Genomic DNA, 18,558 nt, shown 5'->3' with positions numbered 1-18,558 from the left:
ATCAGACAGTGTGAATCATCATGAGCACTTTACAAATCAATGCCTCTACAGTGCCTTTCTGTATTAGCAAACATCAAACCCTCCAGCTATCTGTCGAGATATAGCCAGAGCACGAGAAGTTAAATGCTCTGAAGACTACTTGGAACTTCCCATCTGGCGGGTTATGGACAACATACCCCAACAATGCCTGAAATCACAAAAACCATTATGGACCACATGTAATCATCTCTCAACTCCGGATCCAGCCAGGGAATGGCCAAGTGTCTGGATCTCATCCACTGTTCCAACAAGCACATTATCACTGACCCAACAAACCATCCTCCTGGCTTCCACCTGCCATGCAGACTTTGGACCACACTGAACTGCATCTGAACAAACCATAGAAGATGCGGCTACTTGATACACAAGTGGAAAATTAAAGACTCCCTTTTGTGCAACTGTGGTGAGAACATCCAAACCATCAAACACATCATAATGCAGTGCTCCAAATATGGTTTCAAAGGTGAAATGGATGATATCCACAATGTCAAAGAGGAGGCCTTGAAATGGCTTATGGACCTACAAGTGAATCTACAGAATGTTGCTCTGAAGACTCCATAGGTGCAAGGAAGAGACCACAGAGAAGCACAGCAGTGTATCTTTGAAACACTGATGCTTCAAAGTGATGTACCAGGTATATAAAGGCAACAATAAAGGCAAGGCTTATTATGAACTCAACAAAGCTATAATTCACACATGATGATACAGCAGAGAAATCTACGGATCCTATTATCAGTTCTGTGGAACATAAATAGGTGCATTAATATAATCAACACTTTTTTGCTTTTTAACATTGTTGCTTCTACATCTTTTTGTTTAAACTTAGAACGTTAAAATTCTTTTTGAAGCTTGGTAAATCACTTTGTATCGGCACTCCGTACAGTTATAAGCATAAGATATGTATTTTAAGAACTTCCAATGAAAGATTTAATGATGACTTGAGAATGTACTCAGAGAAAGAAAACTGCTGAGCCCTGTTCTGTGACTACCTGGAGGAACACAAAGGGTACTGCACCCTTCCTCTGAAAAAGACCAAAAAAAAATATCGATACAGTCTTAGATGTGTACTGATAGAGAGTTTTCTTCCTGGTATTGTAAAGAAATGATCATTTCTGTTCTAATGCTACAATTTGACTACATCTTCATGAATAAAAATCAAAACAATGTGAACCATCAATTTCAAGATTTAACCTCAAAATGCTCCGGATCTCATTCCATGTTGATTTAAAAAACACCATTAAGTATGATGTTTTATATTACATTTGGCTGAAAGAATGAGTTGGTTTGTCAAGTTTACTTAAAGTTACTTCTCCTGGACAAGAAAATAGAAATACTATTTGAAATCCTAGTTCCACTGAAGTCAATGGGAATTTTGCCACTTTGGGTACGTCTACACTTACTTCCTGGTTCGGCGGCAGGCAATCGATCTTCTGGGATCGATTTATCGCGTCTTGTCTAGACGCGATAAATCGATCCCGGAAGTGCTCGCCGTCGACGCCGGTACTCCAGCTCGGCGAGAGGAGTACGCGGCATCGACGGGGGAGCCTGCTTGGCGCGTCTGGACCCGCGGTAAGTTCAGACTAAGGTACTTCGAATTCAGCTACGTTATTAACATAGCTGAATTTGCGTACCTTAGTCCGAAGTGGGGGGTTAGTGTGGACCAGGCCTAACTTAGGTGGGGACATGATTTCATTCATTTTCTGCTGCAGTCTCCAGTTCATCCTCGTACAAATGTAATAATGTTCTTTGTCCAAGAGATTTGTGAGGGCATAGAATAACCTATAAACAATGAATCCAGAGTACATTACTTCAGATGAACTTTGGATATAGAGTACCTATCGGTTTATTTTGTATTTTTTTTAAATTATAAAATTACATTAGAGCACCACCTTCAGGTCAGCTCAAATCACTAGACCTAATGGGCCAGATTCTAACTTAAATAACCACGGTGTAAATAAGGAGTACTTCCAGAGAGTTGATTGGAATCACTGTAGATTCCAACCAGTGCAATTGAGATCAAAATCTGGTCCAATTCCTCAAATTAAAATGCAACAACGAAATATTTTGGTGATGGTCTGAATTATCTTCTGCAAAGAAACTACTTAGTTAGAGGTAAGGTTACACAGGTTGCGCTAAGTAATTATTAAAGAAGTGTATAGAGCTACTTGTGTTGAATAAAATGAATTAATGATCATGCACATCAAATTAAATGGAGGTGTTAAATACAGCTATTTATAAAACTTGAACAAAGCAATCGAAGGGGAGAGGGCTTAGTGATGACCCTTGAAAAGTGAGGAGAAATTGTAAGCGCCTTATACTGATTTGGGAAAACGAAAGTTCTGTAATTCAACAGCTAGCTTGTTCCCTCTGTAGGAAAAATTCTCATGGGGCAGAACTCTCATTGTTTTCCCCTCAGAAGTTCCTCCAAATTGTCCTATTGGTAGAGGTGACAAGTATAATGGTACCTTTCCATTGAATGGTTTGATGGAGCATTCAGACTCCAAACCTGTGACTATCCAGAGACACATGCCAAAACCAAGGGCCACTACGTGGATTTTCAATTCCCCATGGCAGCAGAACTCCTGCAGGAACTCTGCATCCACATAGGCCCTACTTGCCACTTTCCAATCAATACCATTTGGACAATGTGGACTTCGCTCAGCAAAGTTGGTTAACCAAGAGAATGGTTACAGGGTCAAAACAAGCTTACCGTATATACTCGATCATAAGCCAGTTCGTTTATAAACCGACTCCCCTCCCCACAAGATGGATAAGTAAAAATGGAAAAATGTTATGACCCGTTCATCAGCCGACCCTATAATTCAGAGGTCAGCAAACTTTGGCTCCCAGGCCATCAGGATGGTGGGCCGAGATGGTTTGTTTACCTCAAGCATCCGCAGGCACGGAGGTAAACCTAAATAAACAAAGTGTCCTGGCACGCCAGCTGCTTACCCTGATGGGCTGGGACAGCAACTGGTGGGGAAAATTTTTTGGGGGGGAGTGAAAGCTGGGGGTCAGGGGGGTAACCCCTGTGACCACCCCCCACATGACCTCACCCCTAGCCCGGGACCCCCACACTCTCCCCATCCCATCCCTTCCCACCTTATCTGGGGAGGATGTCTCTGGCCTGGCTGGAGCTGCTCCAGCAGGCTGGGCAGCGCGGCTGCAGCCTGCTCCGGCAGGCCAGACTGGGCGGCGCAGGCGCAGCATGTTCATAAGCCGACCCCCTTCTCTGGTCCTTCCTTTTTTTACTACAAAAATTCAGCTTATAAACGAGTATATACAGTACTCTGTACAATGCCCACCGGCTTTCAAGGAGCAGGTGGCACACTCCAGGGTTTTGGCCGCCCCAAGCAGCCAAAAAAAAAAAAAAGCCGCGCCCACCCTCCGCGGCGCCCACTCGGCGGCAGGTCCTTCGCTCCGAGCGGGAGTGAGGGACCGTCCGCCGAATTGCCGCCGAATAGCTGGACGTGCCGCCCCTCTCCGGAGTGGCCGCCCCAAGCACCTGCTTGCCAGGCTGGTGCCTAGAGCCGGCCCTGGGCACACTGTCACAGAACAACAGTTTCTCCTCCCCATATCTGGGACCCACTCACTTCTGGTGCTTCTTTGACACTAGAAGCAGAAAAGATGAGACAAACCTTGTGATTCATTTGCTTGTACATGTCTTTTATACAATACATTATAGTTTATTGAAAATATGAGTACAAATGTTTGAAAATACTTTTAAGATGATATCGGAGATTTTTGCAGGTTACTAGACTTCATAACTTTAACTTGCAAAGGTTATTCTTTAACAGGCAGAATTTTGTAGATTCTCAATTACAAATTTTAAAGGGGGGAAACATATATTTTGGTTTGAAATTGTCCTTGGTTTTTCTCTCTCATAGATAACTATGTATTTTTGGAGTTTGTTGCTTTGGGCCTAGTTTCTTTTCTTAGTATATAAGTTATATAGTATATACGTTTCTTTTCTTAGCATATTTTGTCTTTATAAACATTGACCTATTCCATAAGAAAATAAAACATTCAAAGACTAGTAGTCCATATAATCAAATCTCTGGAGTTCTTAATATTTGTTAAGACTGCAAAATAGGGCGCATTAACATTTCCAAATCCCAAATTTTGTTCTCATGTAAATAAGGAAAAAACCTCCTCCAGATTTCTTTCTGCCACATCTTTTTTGATCAAACAAGTATTCTCAGTAATATTCAGTCTTCACAAAGAGAAACCCTGCCTACTGAAAAAAGTTATTCCCTTATACTTGCACAGTTTGATAAATACTGTGGATCAATTAATGACAGAAAAACCAAAAGCATTCATTCTCCAGTGCTGTCATTTCCTATTTAAAAGAATCTCTTGCCAACAAGGATTGACAGATTTACAGTAAAATCTTTGTTTTTGTTATCTGCCAGGTAATGAGCCATGAAACTCTGCTACATATCAAACCCATGTCATCATCTGTTGCCGCAGACTTTAAACTTTTCCTGGATGGTCTTTGTCTACATTCAGATATGTTCTAGATACAATTCAGTCATAAATATATCTAGGGAATTATTGGACTTTTTCCAAGTTATTGCTAAAGAAACCAGTATCTTGTCATGACTACCTTAACCTTTTACTAATTTATCTCTCTCTCTACACACATCTATATCTATATATTCACATTTAAAAGAATGAAAGCACATATTTCTGACCAATATTATATATAAAGCTGCTATTACAAATATTCAACCTGTTATGGAGAGATTTACCATTGATATTAAAGTAATTTGTCCTATGATTTTCTAATTTGCGTAGTAAAGATTTTTTCTTCATAACTTTCTTGACAAGGAACCATAACAGAAGTTGAAGTGCCTGAATAGAAAACATCTGCTTAGTTTTAAACACAGTGAAGTTGCATTTGACCTCGCAAAGTCCCATATGTAGACAACTGTTTTTACCTACCACCCTAAGCAGTAACTGCATATTCTTAGAGTCATATTCCAACAGGACCTTTGAAGTACTCTTACTTAGGAACATAATTCTAGGGTAGTCTCAGTACATACTACGACCGAAATATTTTGGAGTATCAGAATGACCATTTCTATCAAAATCAAAAAACAACATGCACACGACAATACTTGGGAAATACTGTCTGTATAAGTAATTATTTTATTTATAAAGTTCCCCTTCTTCCCCATTGCACAACAAGATCCTCCAAGCTGCTCTATGAGGACCATCACTTCTTCGGTAATAGCACAGTGTTCCTCCCTTAAAAGTCTTGACTAGCTTCAGATAACCAGATCCCCACTCCCACTAGGAGCTGGGTTGCGGAATATGGATCTGTTTTGGACACTGGGTGACAACTTGCCCCCCTGAAGTCCATCCCAAAATGACCCACTGATTTCACTGGGGGGTCAGGATTGCACCCAGTACCTTATGTTGATTAGCGTACAGTTAGAGGTAGGGTGAAGCCAAACTTCTCAAGCGGAGTCTGGAAAGCTAATTATGTATTTCAGATCCATTTACACAACCTGAGCCAGGCTTCTGTTATATAGACCAAAAGATTACAATCAAGGTCTATATTAGCAACGAGTGTAGTATCCTGCTGGGAAGCTTGAGTTTTTTTCAACCTATACTTGTTTGGAAAAGAAGGCTTGCAAGAGCATGGAAAGCAGTTGAGAAGCGAGATTAGAGTTTTGTCCAATTCATCATATTCCCCTTGCTCCAGAATAAACCTGGGCCTCTTTCAGCATTCTTCATGGAGACTGTCAGAACAGACCAAAAAGCTCAAAAGATCTAAGTTTGTATGGCCAAGAGGTATCAGAGTCAAAATAAATAAATATATAAATAAAATAATCAATGTCCCATAAGGTCCAAAAACACAAGAAAGAGTTTAGGGGCAGGATTTTCTAAAACATCTAAATGACTTTCTACCTTTGGTGTTCGTGGGGTTAGTGAATTAATGTTGACCAAGTGACTTCAAACACCAGTGCAGAGCCCAACTTTCCAGTCCTAGATGTATTAAAGGCTTAAAGCAAATTGCTAGCATAAGCTGAAGTACAGGCTTCATGTCATCTCCTCCTGCATCAATGGGATTAAAAAAAAAACCCATGTCCTTCTGCTTTAGATTATAACTGTTTTTAATACTGTTACTATTTTCCTATTTCTCCATGATTCAAGGTGTTCACATATGGGACTAGCTCAATTTCCTATTTGTTTGTCTTTGCTGTTGAATACTTTAAAGATCAAAAAAGGATGTGAACTCCTTCTGATAGTGCTATGGGAAGATGCCAGAAATTTGACATGAGCCAAAAATTTACTTTTCAGAAGCTATTCCAGAGCATCTGGTCAAGAGTGTTCTAAGTAGGAAATAATTAATACCACCTTCACTAAAAAATACTGAACACACAGTAGTCTGGCCTTTACTTAGCATAATTAAAAGCTTTTGAGTAACAAAGACTATTTGGAACATATTATGAATTGCTCATAATAAAATACTTATATAAATTTGATATGTTCTTACAGCAACATTGCCTTCTCCAAAACTACTGATTAGAATTCTACATACACACACAGTTTAAAACCTCACTTTCAGGAACAGCCAAGACAAAACTCCTGACCTGTCTAATATGGGATTGTATCCAGTTCAAGCAATGCATTCGTGCTTCTTAATGTGGAAATCTAAAAATACTGCAACTGCAGATGGAAATAATAAGTAACTTTAACAAGCAGAAGAGCTCTTCCTGATCTCAGACTTTATCATAAATGATTCAGAGTTTGGAACAAAATCTGTCTCTGAATTTTTAACAAAGACCAAGGTAAATAAAAAAAATGTATGTGCAGCCATTTGTACAATGCTTGCATTTACAGCATCTATTACACCTACACTTCTAGCATAAGCATCAAATTATGAAGTATATTTTATATACAAAAGGCCTTGTACTATGAGATTTGTTTTACTTCAGTAAAATGCAATATATGATTCATAAACTCCTGACCAAATCTTAATAAACAGTCCACACAAATCTATTGATATTGCACAAAACTTAATGGTAACTAGGACTTTTCAACAGATATAAACTCATGCCAGCTAGGAATACTTTCCAAATACAGAGTTGCAATATGAAGTCTTTTGAAGCAAATCTTCCCACCTCTCTCAGAGAAACAGGCTAATCTTTAAAGAATATAAATCTTTTTAATTACTGTGATTATATATGTCTCTAGTAAAGAGTCAGGACAACTACATGTGATAAAAGTAAACAATAGCTTTACAAATAACTTCCTTTTTCAGGTGTTTAAAGTACTAAATAAAGTAAAGAAGGAGTCAAATAGAACTTCAATAATCCAACAAAGACCCCAGCAAAAAAAAGGGTTCACTGTTAAATAAAAATGTTCTGACAGTTCAAAAATTGCTTTGGATTATCCAGTTTCTTTTATTCTTTTATTCTGAATTGGGGAACCTGAAAACCCTCAGAAAAAGTACTATCAGCTACTTATTAAGCTAATATTTATTCATAAAACTATCCCAATGTTATATACATACTGCACTTATCAATCAATTGTAGTGTTTCATGTTTTTGCTATAAAAATTTTTTATAGTTCACTAAAACAAACAATAGAAAAATCCACATTTTTTCTCAGGTTAAGAATAAATTCACATCAATAATTATTTGATAGCCTGACATGGTGTAATCCTGTTGAACAGATGATAGATAGTGAAACATGTTAATATGGTAGGTAAAAGATTATCATAGCATACCCAAGTCACACAAATTACAAGTTCTCTGAACTATGATCAAAATTCTCAAACTCCAGCACTATATGTAGAGCCCTGCGCAGATACAAAATTTGTATCCGCATCCGATCCACAAACATGGTCTATGGATATAAAGTGGATATCCGCAGATCTGCAGGGCTGTAGATATAGAATTTGGATCTGCATCCATCTGTGATCCACAAACAGGGTCCGCGGATATAAAGTGGATATCCGCAGATTTACAGGGCTCTACGTATATGAGAGCCTGATCATGCTCTCAGTGAAGTAAACTAGAGTTACACCATTGACCTCAATGACAGCAGGATTAGGCCCTGAAATTCTCAAACTGGGGGTCAGGACCCCTCAGGGGGTCGCGAGGTTATTACATGGGGGGTCGCGAGCTGTCAACCTCCACCCGAAAATCCGCTTTGCCTCCAGCATTTATAATGGTGTTAAATATTTTGAAAAGTGTTTTTAATTTATAAGGGGGGGTCGCACTCAGAGGCTTGCTATGTGAAAGGGGTCACCAGTAAAAAAGTTTGAGCCACTGTGCTAGACCCATTAAAATGTGGCATGTCCTTTGGGGAGTTCTTCGTCTGGACGGATGTTGTTTTCCATTTATCTATGTACTAACAGCTTGTCATCCAAATAGATCTTGCTGCCCTCTAGTGGCTTGTGAAGATATATAAACTACAAAAGTTACATTCTCCCTGGCTCATGGAAACTTTAAAAAAAAACAAAAAACCCACCCTTAATTTGTCATTCAGCTTGGAGCAATTCATATTTTTCTCTCACTTCTATATAAGAATATATTGTGCACAGTTGGACACTATAGCAACAGGGATCAGGAAGCCTGATGTCTTGATGCCTTTTCTAAAAAAAGGACTGCTTCAGGCACTATAGCAGAAATACAGAGAATGACTACCCCTCGGATAGCTGTTGCACTGATAAATGAAAGGATTACATGAATATTCTTGAGTCTACCACATCATATGGAAAAAATAAAGTTTAAACAAGCCAGGAAAAAACTGCAAAGAGTCAAAGAAAAAAATCTTGATTTAAGGACTTTTTGTGCTGGTAATTAAATGTCGCAATACCAGCCTGTAAGTCCTCATGAAATGACCACAGCCAGAAAGTGTCACTGGGTGACACAGAATATTATGCCTAGAAGAAAGGAAAGTCAAAATAATTTTGGGTTAAATTATACAGTAGTTAACTCCAAAACATCAGTAAAACTGGATTTGAAAATCTGATGAATGAATATAAACAAAAATCGTCAGAAAAACAGGAAGGCTCTTTATAGCAGTAAATATCACAGCACTAATGGAAAACAGCCATGAAGTGGGCAGAGTAACTCATTTAAAACGAACAGTGCTAGTGCAACATTTTGAATTAAATTATACAGCATCCAGAATACTCAGGTCATTACTACATAACAGCAGAATGTAAAGGAAATTAATGTTCTTAACACTTCAACATTTTTAATCAGATAATAAATAGTATATTCCAAATCTTTTGCGACAAAATAAAGATAGACATTAAACATAACAGATTTTTATCAGCAACAATAATATTCAGGTACTTATATGGTCTTAATCACCAGTATCTGAATACCTCATGCAAGTTACAAAGGAGCTTAAGTAAAATATCTAAGGTCAAATCCTGATCCTGAAGTGGCAACACTCTCATTGACTTCAATGGGGCCAGGGTAACAGCCAAAATGTGCAGAAGGCTTTAAGGGAGTTCATGCCCCCAAAAGAGGACACCCCATTCCTAAAGAATCAAACTGTATGTTAAAATTTTATTCCACAGTTTAAAAATCCAGAAGATGATAAATATATCCCAATTAACAAAGATGTGATTAAAGGAATCTTGAACTATACAGGGTATTTAGATAAAAATCAGTTTCCTGTAAGCTGGAAAGGCTGTTACATGATCATCAAACTTTCAGAAGAATGCTCATACCTACTACTGGAAAATGTCTTGATGGCTGATCTAAGTCTAGGTCAGGTAGCCTGGTACAAGGTAGAAACTAGCAAGGCCTAACTACATAATCACTACAGACAGTAATCACTTCCCAGACCATTTGCCCATTCTGCCACGATGGCATGCTCCTGTCTGACTCGGAAGAAACAGCTGATCCCACGCAAAGGCTAAATCCATAGTGGGCAGGCATTAGGTCCCTGTGAGCCAGTTAGAGGAAAGCTGGAGAAGGGGATACACTGGATGTAAGTGAATGAATCAGAAGTGATAGAGGATGTATTGTATGCATGTGTGTATACACTTGGTTAGGGAGCAAGCCTAACAACTGGTGCCTTCATTTGGCTTTGTACATACTTTGCCAGTGAAGTTCAGATCTTTTCTAATTATGAGCTTTTCACTTTTTGCTGCATTTGATGGAAGTGCAGTTCTGAAGAAGGGAAGACAGTTGCTGATTTTGTATGAGGACCTTATGGAGGAAGTAAGACATGAACAGGACTGCGTCTTTGTAGTTCTTAATACACTATTCCAGCTGGACGGCATATGGAGCCAACACTATGAAATTACAGCATTGCAGGAAGGGCCCCGCTGAGAACAATCAAAGCTTTCCATTAGCAGTGCACTGTCTCCTTAAGAGTAGGGTTTCTGCTCTGGGTAAAAAAACCCAAAAAGGTATGTTTCACCACCATTTTTCTACAAGCTTACACACCATGCCACAGCACTATCTCTGCAGGCTGCCTTTCGGCTGTACCAAGGTAGCACCATGTTAATGGAGTTGGTCTCACTGTTTTCTGGCTCCATCTCACCTGCCAGGCTGTCATTATATTTCAACCATACTTAGCAGAAGGCCTCTTTGCAGAACAGATTTGTCATTTTCCCTGGTCTTGGCATCTCCAACCATTAGACTCCTGGAATGAATCTTTCCCTGATCGCTATCCTCTGCATCAACTGAGTCAGGTTCTCTCTGCATTACAAAAGCAGAGCTAGGCTAGCCAGAAAACTGCCTTCCTCTAGATATTTGGCTTAAAAGAGACCTTACAATAACTATATGAGTACACTAATTCGAATAAGTACTCATTCAAATAGTCACATTTTGGGACATAGCGCCTTAAAAACGTGCAAGGAACAATGCAATTTAGAGTATGAAACATATAAACTTGACTAGGGGACAGAGAAGGACAACAAAAGGCACCAGGCATGCTGGAATCATAACAGTACCATCCAAAGGAGGTGAGGAAGAAAGTTTTAAGATATTTCATTACTCAATCCCACAATATACATGTCAAATATCTAATATCAAATCTATTAAATTATATCTAAAATTAAAGAAAAAAAGATATTTCTTTATTATATTTTCCATTTTATATTTGCTGTATAGTATGTCATGTTGCCCTAACAGGTGGAATTGCAATGCATGTATTTAAGGTGAGAGATCAGGTTCCCGTGAAAACCTTAACTCTGAATTTCCTCACTGTTGTGACTAAAATCTCACTAACTTAACCTTATACTAATATAGGGCTTTTTTTTTCCTGTATGCAAAATCCAGGTGTATGTACTTTACTGACAAACAACCAGGACTAGTTATTATCCTGGGAGAAGACCTGAAAAAGTGCTTCTACAGAAAAGGAAATGTGTCACTTGCACAACAGGAACTGAAGAAATGAAACTCCAATAATGAGAAAGCTTGAATAATTCAGAGTCCTCAGAAATGCCAGCAGCAGCTAATAAAAGCATCACCACATCATCAGGGATTAAATAAAGAAAGTCGTCATTCAGTAAGAAAGGCAGCCACCAAAAATGTGAAAAATATCATTCTTAGCAACTAATCTAGAAATACAATACACTGTGTACAAAAACACTGAATAAATTAAGTGACTCAAAGGCTGGAGATAAATAGCAGACTATTTGTTTAACATTTATCATATATTTATGAGGAGGATGTTGAAGATAAGAAGTTTATGAACCAGAGCAAAGACTGGGCTGTAGTTTATAAAAAAAAAAAATATATATATAGATATAGATATATATATCCTCGCTATCTCTGATGGATGAGCCCTCCCAGTGAAGATCATACCAAAACTTTATTTCAATTGTTCTAATCATGTCTACACATTGCAACTCAGTCTAAAATCTCATGATGTAATTTCAGTTCTGCAATGAATGATAATAAGAATATTGTTTAAGAAATACCAAAGGATTTTAGAGCAGATTATCTTAATATTTAACAAGTCCACCAACTAAAACCTAGTCCTGCAAACATTTAAGGACATGACTAACACTGACCCAAGGACCTCCTGATGCCAACTGACAGAGGGCACAGGGTAGTGATACTCAATAGGTGACCCACAGGCCAAATGTGGCTTCCTGCATGGCCCACCAGCTCACCTTAAAAAAAACAAGGCAGCTCCTCACGCCTCACAGCACAGCCCACGTGGACAAACTAACCTGGATGCATAGAGCGCCTGACCTTGCTGCTCAACCCCCACCCCATGAATATCCCTCCATGCACCCTAGGTACATCCCTGCCTGCACACAACCCTTAGCTACCCCATCCCTGCACCGTGAGCTACACCCTCCCACCACACAGCCCCTAGATACCCGTCTGCTCCCTGAGCTACCCCCTCTTTGCACACAGCCTCTAGCCCCGCCCCCTTGCTACACCCTGAGTGGTTTTCAAACTTTTTTTAGCTGAGTCCCCCCCCCAACCTTGAATTATAATTTTTGGTTGTGCCTCCCTCAATCCAAACTGGCTGGTTGGCCTCCTGAGCTGAATTAGGGGGTGGAGGTTGTGCTCCCTCCCTGGGCCCTGCTGCACGGGGCTGGTCCGAGCCCCACTCGGCTCTGCCCCTACAAATACAGAAGTCAAACTATGCCTACGCCCACCACCCAGGGCTGACAACCTAAGCCCTGCCATCTAGGGCGGAACTCAAAGAAAGGGCGCCAAAATATAAGTTTGCCCAGGGCCCAGATGTGGACCCCGCCCATTTTTTCATTAGTGATGGACATGAAGCAAAAAATGAATGTGCATGTGAGTAAACGTTGCAAAGTAGACAGTGAAAAACAAGTTTTAACCCAAAATGAAAAATGGATTTTCTTTTTATGCCACCCCATTTAAAAGAAAAACCTTTGTGTTTAATATGCCAAACCACTGTATTCATCTATAAGGTTGTCAATGTGAGGTACCATTTTGAATCAAGCACAGTAACTGCAATGTGGCCTAGCCTACTGGCAGCATTGCAAGACGTGACAAAATTGAAAATCTGAAGTAGTCTTCGGATCACACTTCAAATGTCGTTCTCCCAACATCAGCGACTGTTCAGGAAAAAGCAACAGCTGCTTCTCTTTGGATAATTTGGGGCTAGCTAAAAAGAAAAAGCCTTTCCTTGTAAAGGAGTGCACACTGGAAATGCTGGAGGAGCTTTATGCCGGAGATAAAAACAAAGATGACATTGTGAACCACGTGAAGTAAGTTCCCCTGTCTGTTTCCACGGCAGTGCGAATACTGGAGGTAATTTACGAGGATTGTTTGTCGACACCACTTTCCGATTTAAAAAATGCCAAATACATGCCTCTTGCAGGGGACGAATCAAGCTATTTAAGTGACACTTCCCACTATCGCCGTTTGTTAGATTTTATGATGGTGAAATTTTCAAGGAAGAATTTTTGCACTAAATACCATTAGAAATCTACACCACAGGAGAGGTCATTTTTAAAAGGGTAAAAGGCTTTTTTGGAAAAAAAAAATGGTTTAGATCTGCAGAAAGTAAACTTGCTTGTTAAAGACAGAGGTCCCTCCATGACAGGGAAAGAGAAGGGCTTTGCTTTACATATGGCAGCGATACACCCTTCATTAAATACATTTCACCACATCATTCACCAGACTGTCCTGTGTGGTGAATTGTCTGGAGACTTGAAAAAAACAAGAGGTATTGTGATGAGATTAGTGAACTATATATGCTCAACTTCTAGCTTGCAACATTGTCTTTTTAGAACTCTTTTACAAGACATTTCAGCCAAATACAGTGACCTGTTGCAGCACAACACTCACTGGTTAAGTAGGGGGCACATGTTAGAGATGTTTTGTGCAGTTCAAAAAGAAATAGAATTTCTTTCAAACCACAAGACCAACAAGGCTTGCGAGTTCCTGGAATTTTTAGGAATGATGTCGCCTCTATGTCACAGGTAGCCTTTCTGTGAGATATTACTGGTCACTTGAATTCCCTCAACTTGCAGCTTCAAGGTCATGCAAGCAGTCTTGGGGATCTGCTTGAAAAAGTGTGCCCTTTTCAGAGGAATCTTGAAATCTTTCAGACAGACTTAATCAGAAAGATGTTGCACTTTCCTACACTGTGTGTTGTTGCTACAGATGATACTTCGATGAAACCGATGCAAGATTCCTAAACACTCTGACCAAAAACTTTAAAATGCAATTTGAGAATTTTAAAATTCCAAAGGATTTGCTTTTATTTGTTCGTGATCAGTTTGTTGTCTCCGCTGATGGACCTTGCCCTTCTGAAGCAAAGAACATTCTTGATTCAATTGATGAGGGTGCCTTTCAATTAGAAACTATAAGGCATCAGAGCTCAGATGTCTTGCAAGCAAAATTCAGAGAAGTGGGACTTTGTGATTTCTGGACTCAATATGCTGACCAGTTTCAAAATACTTAGAATCTAGCCTTCTATCTATTAACAATGTTCGGCTCAAAGTACCTCTGCGAATCTGGGTTTTTCTACCAAGAATATTATAAAAAACCAACACCACAATCGCCTGACAGATAAGCATCTTCACCTGTGCATGCACCTTGCCTTGACCTCCGACAAACCACTCTTCACAAAGCTTGTCAGAGATCATCAATGTCACTTCTCCCATTAGAGATTGCCACAAACAAATAATAATGTTGTTTTATAAAATTTGTTAAAAGATCAAAACACTAATACTTATGTTGCAATCAAGGTCTTTATTTATTGGCAGCTGAACTTTTTGGGGGGGGGACGGTCAGCCTTCTGTGCAAATGACCCACCTCTTGTCATAAAATTCTCAAATTGGCCCACGGTAGATCTAATTGAGTATTACTGCCATAGGGGTATACGGGTTACAGGAATTCCCAGGGCCTGGAATTTACATTATAGGTCACCAAAGGGTGGCATGTAAGGTTTCTGCTGAAAGTTTGTGTCACACAGGCTATCATAATCTTTGTGAAATGTGTGTGTGGATAATATGTAAGGAGATATCTATACATAGGGAAATTATGTTCTTAAGGCCTCGTAGTTAAAGGCAAGTCACACACAGGTAGTGTGCCTTGAGACATTTCTCCAAACGGAGGCGGGAGACACTTACCCTCACTAGCTGACCGTTGTGTATTGTGTGTCTTACAACAGAAGTCTATTACCATACTGATTTAAATGCTAATTAGTAGGGTTACCATATTTAAACATTAAAAAATGAGGACACTCCACGGGGCCCTGGCCCCACCCCTTCCCCGCGTCCGGCCCCGCCCCAACTCCGCCACTTCCCCGCCCCAACTCCGCCCCTTCCCCAAAGTCTCCGTCCCAACTCCGCCCCCTCCCCTGAGCGCCCCGCATTTCCCCTCCTCCCTCCCAGCCACGCGAAACAGCTGCCCGAGCGCTACCAGCTTCACGGTTTGCCGGGCAGCCCCCAGACCTCCAGACCCTGCGCCCCCAGCCGGGCGCTTCCCCAGCGCAGTCGGAGCCCGGGAGGGGAAGCACCCGGCCAGGGGCGCAGGGTCTGGAGGTCTGGGGGCTGCCCGGCAAACCGTGAAGCCGGTAGCGCTCGGGCAGCTCCGCTCTTCAGCTGCACAGAGCTGAGGTGTCTGGGGGGAGCAGCAGCCGCCGCCGCCGCGGGGGAATCCGCCTGCAGCTCGCAGCCTGCCGGAGCCGCTCTAAGGTAAGCAGGGGACTGGGGCAGGGATGCCAGCAAAACAAAGCTGGGAGTATTTTCCAGGACGTGTTCGGCTTTTTGGCAATTCCCCCCGGATGGGGATTAGAGGACCAAAAAGCCAGACATGTCCGGGAAAATCCGGACGTATGGTAACCCTATAATTAGCAGCTTGCGGGGAACTTCAAAAGAAAATTAACAGGAGAAGAGGGACACCCTGTTTTCAGGTGAAGATCAGGGGCCTTGTCTGGTATATCTGGGAGTGCAGAAAGACACCCTGACATCCTTTATCTGCGGAGAAAATCTGCCAGTGAGCTTAACTTCATGAAAGAAGGGTTTCAACCATCCTGGTTGAAAAAACACTATGAAAAGCATTTGGGTTAAAGAGTACCTTATTAGACAAGCGGGCATTTCGTTACTTAAGTTTAGATACTGCAATGCAATTATTATTTTGTTTTATATGTAACCAGTTATTGTCTTTGCGATCAAATTAATCTCTGACTTTGTTAAGTAAACTTACACTTGTTTTCTCCATAAACATATGTTAAATGGAGCTATGTTCTAAGATATAACTAAAACTGCAGTGCACTGTTCCTTTGGGAACAGCAGGCCTGGTAATTTTGTGAGTGTCCAGTGGATAAGGAGCTGGACACCACAGGGAGACACTTGGAGGACTCGGGTGGAGTATGCCTATCACTAGTATGCATGAGGGATAGCGAAGCCTGCATGGGCTGAGAGGGGAGTTCTTGTGTTGCCTTTGGCTGGGAGAGTCTGGGAGCTGACCCTTGTAGGTACAGAGAAGGCCCCTCACTCTAAGAACAGGTGGTAGTGAGAAGACTCATAACCCTGGGTACCCCTGGGAAGCATCACAAACATTCACTGCACATGTCAGTAAAGTTATGTGTGAACAGGATTGGAGCCTAAATTCACAGCAACCAAAAAGTGTATTTTCTATAATTTTAGAAACAAGCATTTTTTACTCTTTTAGTTTTAACAGAAATGTGAGATAGGCAACAAACATGGAAGTAAGTTATTTTTACTGAAAATATGAAATGTAAAATAATAATATAAACATGAAAGGGTTCTTTACAACCCAAACATATTCATTCTAAACCGTCCAAAACGCTACTTAAATTGAAGTAATAATTGAACAAACTTAAGACCTTATATTGTAAACACTTAGGTACGTGTGTTTTATTCAATGGGATGACTCATACGAGTAAAATTATTCATATGCATAGATATGTCCACGATACAGCCCAGAAACTACTGCTGAATAAAGTTTAGTATATATGATATATCAAGTACTTTTTGGCTAGTCCCCACCCCACTTTTTTGGAGCATTCAAAGAAAGAATAACATGACGTGTGTATATATATATATATATATATATAATTATAAAATTACATATACATATAAAATTTCACATAGAAAAAGTTATGAAATTACCCCTACCTATGCAGGATTATTTCCTAAAATATGTGCTCTCTATGGCTTTAAAATGTCTCAAATGACTGGATTTCCTTGGGAGAATATCATATTCCCCATGTCTTTGCTTAGTCAGGCTATTCATTTTTAGCTCTTTTAATCTTTCATCATAAGTAAACCACTCCAGATCTTTAACCAACTGGAGGCAATTCAGAGAACAGCAACAAAAACGTTGAATATCTTTGAGACTGACATGCCCAAAACTGAACACAGCATTCAGGTGTCCTGTTCACTAGGTACTCTTCTACCAGCATCACACAGAAAAGCACTGATACCATAGCACTAGCCTTTTTACTGCTACCTCATATTACAAACTATCCACTACCAGCCCTTAATCTCTTTTTGGCATGACACCATTGCTATCCAACTATCTCCTTTCCACTGATTATCTGGATTTTGGATTATTATTTGTATGACAGTAAAACCAAGGGGCCCCACGGCCAGGAGTCCATTGTTTTAGGCACTGTACAAACAGAACAAAAAAGACAGGGCCTGTATTCTTTTCTAGATGTTCCTACTGCATTTTTCCCAAGCTGAAATCTCATTTTGTTATTTACGGTCCACATTTCCAACTTCTCTAAAGCTCTGGATTTTTCTTTTCTTGCTTGTGCTTGCATCACTACTGTTTGTCTGCATCTGTGAATTTCATTAAGATGTTGGTTAACCCCTCTTCTGCACCACTAATAAAAATTTTAAACAAGAACTGACTTAACTCAGTCTTGAGTCTGTCATACATTGGCTAAACTCCTCAAATCAAGCCATTACCATTTATCATTATTTTTCAGCCCACATGACATTATTTAATATCCAAGCCCATCTGAATGTATTTTGTGAGGAAGTTTTCATGAGACATTATATCACACACTTCACTGAAGTCTAGTTACTATTACTGTATAAGTGCATATGTTATACATTACATCCACAGCACTGCATTCCTTCTGTCCACTATTTATAATTTAATCAGATTGTCTAGCATGATTTGTTCTTAAAAACCCATACTGCTTATTGCTCATAATTCCTATGACCTATAGCAGGAGTAATCTCAAGGGGTGCTGAAGCTCAGTACTGCCCATTGAAACGAAGCTGTCAATGCTCAGGGATTTTGAAAATCAGGCCCTAGATTTTTACAGATTTCTTTTCAATATGTTCCAGATTTTACTAAGGACTGAAGTTAACACTTTAAACATATAGAACAAAATATTTCTGTACTGTTATTACAATACAGTACTTTAAGACTAAATTATCTTCTATATATAACGAATTGTAATAAACAAAACCTATTGCATTAAAATAATCCTAAATCTTCATTCCAAGTTCTCCAACAATCTTTCCCCTGCCTTATCTCCAAGCAAGTGATGATGTTACTATCCCCTTAGAGAAACAAGATCTACTATTTTATCATCATTCGCATTTTTGAT

At 39.9% G+C, this 18,558-nt stretch overlaps 1 protein-coding gene across 2 annotated transcripts in view; it reads right to left on the bottom strand.

The window, feature by feature from the left end:
- Nucleotides 1-18,558, bottom strand: part of LOC112111231 (glutathione S-transferase C-terminal domain-containing protein-like) — a 93,847-nt gene that overhangs the window by 19,255 nt on the left and 56,034 nt on the right. The window contains exon 6 of one of the 2 annotated variants that reach the window (XM_029913514.1): nt 8,888-8,941. The exons of the other annotated variant lie outside the window; for it this stretch is intronic. Within the exon in view, the coding sequence (XP_029769374.1) occupies nt 8,916-8,941 (26 nt within the window). The 3' untranslated portion in view covers nt 8,888-8,915. Of the gene's footprint in view, nt 1-8,887; nt 8,942-18,558 lie in introns of those variants that run through there. 2 annotated transcript variants of the gene reach the window in all.

Source organism: Terrapene carolina, unplaced genomic scaffold, assembly GCF_002925995.2.
Source record: "Terrapene carolina triunguis isolate 2854851 unplaced genomic scaffold, T_m_triunguis-2.0 Scaffold706, whole genome shotgun sequence".
Lineage (NCBI taxonomy): Eukaryota > Metazoa > Chordata > Testudines > Emydidae > Terrapene > Terrapene triunguis.
Note: the sequence above shows the minus strand (reverse complement) of the source record. Positions and strands in the feature narration are given on the sequence as shown.